At 58.7% G+C, this 3,196-nt stretch overlaps 1 protein-coding gene across 3 annotated transcripts in view; it reads left to right on the forward strand.

Annotated features, from left to right (window-relative positions):
- skila (SKI-like proto-oncogene a) overlaps positions 1–3,196 on the forward strand; it is a 20,956-nt gene that overhangs the window by 1,132 nt on the left and 16,628 nt on the right. For all 3 annotated transcript variants that reach the window (XM_024274480.2, XM_024274483.2, XM_024274481.2), the window contains exon 2: positions 171–1,385. In XM_024274480.2, the coding sequence (XP_024130248.1) occupies positions 276–1,385 (1,110 nt within the window). In that variant the 5' untranslated portion in view covers positions 171–275. The remainder of the gene's footprint in view (positions 1–170; positions 1,386–3,196) is intronic.

A 3,196-nucleotide genomic window follows, 5' to 3' on the forward strand; every position in this document is an offset into this window, starting at 1 on the left:
TTTCTTTTAATAATCGGATTTCCTGTTAAATAGTCCGATTACTGGAATGATCTGAATACCGGTGTGTGTGTGTGTGTGTGGGGGGGGTGTTCTCAGTCAGACGGTTGAGCTTGTGAATTGAATTTAAAACTAAATATAAGTGTCGTCTCCCCCCCCCCTGCTGTGTTCAGGCCCAGAAGAACCAATCCCGTCATGACCTCCAGCCAGAAACCCCGCCTCTCTTGAGAAGCCTTCAGGCAGTAGCGGATCGGTGGTTCACTACGACAGCTGTGGCGATGGCCGGCCCCCAGACCGGCGTGAAGACCCCCTTCAAGGACCTGACCTCCTTCAAAGGGAACCTGAAGCGGCTGTACCGCGAGCGCATGGAGGACGCCCCCATCAAGAAGAGGGTGATGGCGGAGATCCACATGAAGCGCCGCTGCTTGGACTCCTTCCCCAAAGCTCCCAAAGTGAAGCGGGAGCAGGAGGAGGCGCTCCGCGGCATGGACGTGGACGTGGACGGCCGCTCCGAGCTGCACGCCGCGAGCGCCGCCAAAGCCCTGGACCTGAGTCCGGGACTCAAACACACGCTGGCACAGTTCACCCTCAGCAGCCAGAGCTCCCTGGGGGGCCCGGCCGCCTTCTCGGCCCGCACCGGCCACGAGCACTCCCCCGCGGGGCTGCCGCCGCTGCCCTCCCCGCCCGTCCTGGGAGGGGGGCCCCTGCTGGTGCCCTGCGACAGCTCCACTGAACTCACCCACTCGCTGCTGGAGGGAGAGTCCATCTCCTGCTTCGTGGTGGGGGGGGAGAAGCGGCTGTGCCTGCCGCAGGTGCTGAACTCGGTGCTGCGGGACTTCTCGCTGCAGCAGATCAACACCGTGTGCGACGAGCTGTACGTTTACTGCTCCCGCTGCGACGCCGAGCAGCTGCACATCCTCAAGGTGCTGGGCATCCTGCCCTTCAACGCGCCGTCCTGCGGCCTCATCACGCTGACGGACGCCCAGCGGCTCTGCAACGCTCTTCTGCGCCCCGGCGCCGTCCTGCCCCCCGACCCCAGCGGGAAGCTGTCGGTGCTGAAGGAGAGCGAGAGCAGCTTCCAGGTGGAGCACCAGTGCCTGGGCAAGTGTCAGGGGCTGTTCGCGCCGCAGTTCTACAGCCAGCCCGAGGCGCCGTGCATCCAGTGCGTGGAGTGCCAGCTGCTGTTCTCGCCGCCCAAGTTCGTCATGCACTCGCACAAGTCGCCCGACAAGCGGACCTGCCACTGGGGCTTCGACTCGGCCAAGTGGCCCTGCTACCTGCAGCTGGCCCGGAAGTACCAGGGGACCGCCGAGGAGCCCAAGCTCAAGCTGCTGCTGGACGAGGTCAAGGACAAGTTCAGCTTCCCGCCCAGGAGGGCAGCCGACAAAGTGAGTACGCCGTTGAACCGCTGAACACTGCCAGAACCCGGAACCGGTTCTGAGAACTGGGTTCTGTTTCCACCCGGTGATCAAAGGTCTCCCAAACGAAGGGTGTAAGGCAGGGGGGGCAAAATCCAAACACACTGGCAGGCATCAGTATTTGCAGCTTAGAGCAGATCTCCGTCTGTCAGACCAGGTTAGACCATCTGTCTGCAGCTTAACAGAACCAGAACCCTCATCAGGTCTGCGGGTCAGCCAGAGTTCACGCCTCATTCGCCGCTGTCCTCCACCTTGATGAGACAGCTGGGTCATAGTATGCTAGCAGGAACAATAAAATGGTACGATCCAAAAATGTGTTTCTGATACTTTATCATTAATCATTGATCCCTGTTGCCTAGCAACCAGCAGACAACCGTAGATCCATGAGCAGCTGCTAACATAACAGATTTGATTGTTTTGTCTTAACGTGTAAAATGAAAGAGGTCAGAACCTCATCCTCCAGGTTGTGGGCGGAGCTTGTGAGTCTGGTTGCTGTTGCAGCTTATTTATTTGACAGCAGAGGAAACTGGAGCAAAGCTGGATTATTATGGGCTGTTTTTGCAGGTTGTGGGGAAAGGCGAAGGGGTTTGATGCTGTAGTCAGGGTGCACGGCGTGCGTGCGTGACGATAACTGCAGGCGGCGGTGACACATCTCTGGTTTTCCGTCTCACACTTCGCCGGCTCTCTGGAGTCTCACCACAGTCTGAGGTGTCGTCTTCTGTCTGCCGCTCTAGCCTCCCCCCCCTCTTTGGTGTTTTTATGTTTGAGTAGAAAGTTACCCAGAATGCCGCGGGAGATAAAGGCTCAGGAATCTGAAGGAAACAGGTGATTTGTGGCGTTTGGAGCATCTCCAGAGCAGAGGAGTGAGCGAGCAGGAGGTCACCCCCCGCCCCCCCTCCCCCCCCGTTTCTGCATAGTGAAAGTGCTGAGGAGGAAGTGAGGCGGCGGACATGTCTGTCACCCTGAACATCCCCGGAGTCGCCGTGTCCAGCCGCCTCGCTGCTGCGCCGCCGTGACTCATACTTTCCACATCCCAGTGGATGTTTTGGAGCCCCGCCCCCCCAAAGACAGAGGTCTTCCTCAGTGTTGGTCTAACCCCGAGCGCCGCTCCTTTTCCCACGAGCCCTTATTTACACTCCCTGTCAATGCTCACATTTACCAACTGTTGGGTTTCTCTCCGGAGCTCTCTGGACCTCAGAGCCGGCGGCGTCCCCCCCCCCCCCCGCCGCCGCGGCGCGTCCTCTTAGAGCCGTTTGAGTCGAGGCCCTCAGACTGCAGGACCGGACTCCATAATCCTCACTTTGTACCGGAAAGTTCTGCAGATGTGAGTAAACAGAGGCAGACGCCGCGGACAGACAGCCATGACTGGACCTGTTCTTCGGCGCTCTCACGGCGTTCTGGTTGAAACTGTGAGGAGCTGAAGGTCACCTATAATTACAGATGACACATCAGACGGTGTTTTCCGATTTCTTAGAAGACAGGAAGCTGTGAACGGGGAGATTTGACTCCACTCACTTATGAAACTTCACTGCATGCAATCACTCTTGCATAACATATAAAAAGTCCCGAGCGCGGCTCATGGCGGCTCACGGCGGCTCACGGCGGCTCACGGCGGCCCACGGCGGGAGACGCTCCTCCTGCAGGGCTCGGTGCAGGTGAGACGTTTTACTGCTGAGGGTCTGGATCGGGTTTGAACCCTCGGCTGCAGCAGTGAGGCTGCAGGTGTGTCTGGATTCATTGGTCCCAACAGGGAAATGTTTGTTGTTTGGCTCCGAGTCAGA

This window comes from Oryzias melastigma, linkage group LG17 (assembly GCF_002922805.2).
Source record: "Oryzias melastigma strain HK-1 linkage group LG17, ASM292280v2, whole genome shotgun sequence".
NCBI classification, from domain to species: domain Eukaryota; kingdom Metazoa; phylum Chordata; class Actinopteri; order Beloniformes; family Adrianichthyidae; genus Oryzias; species Oryzias melastigma.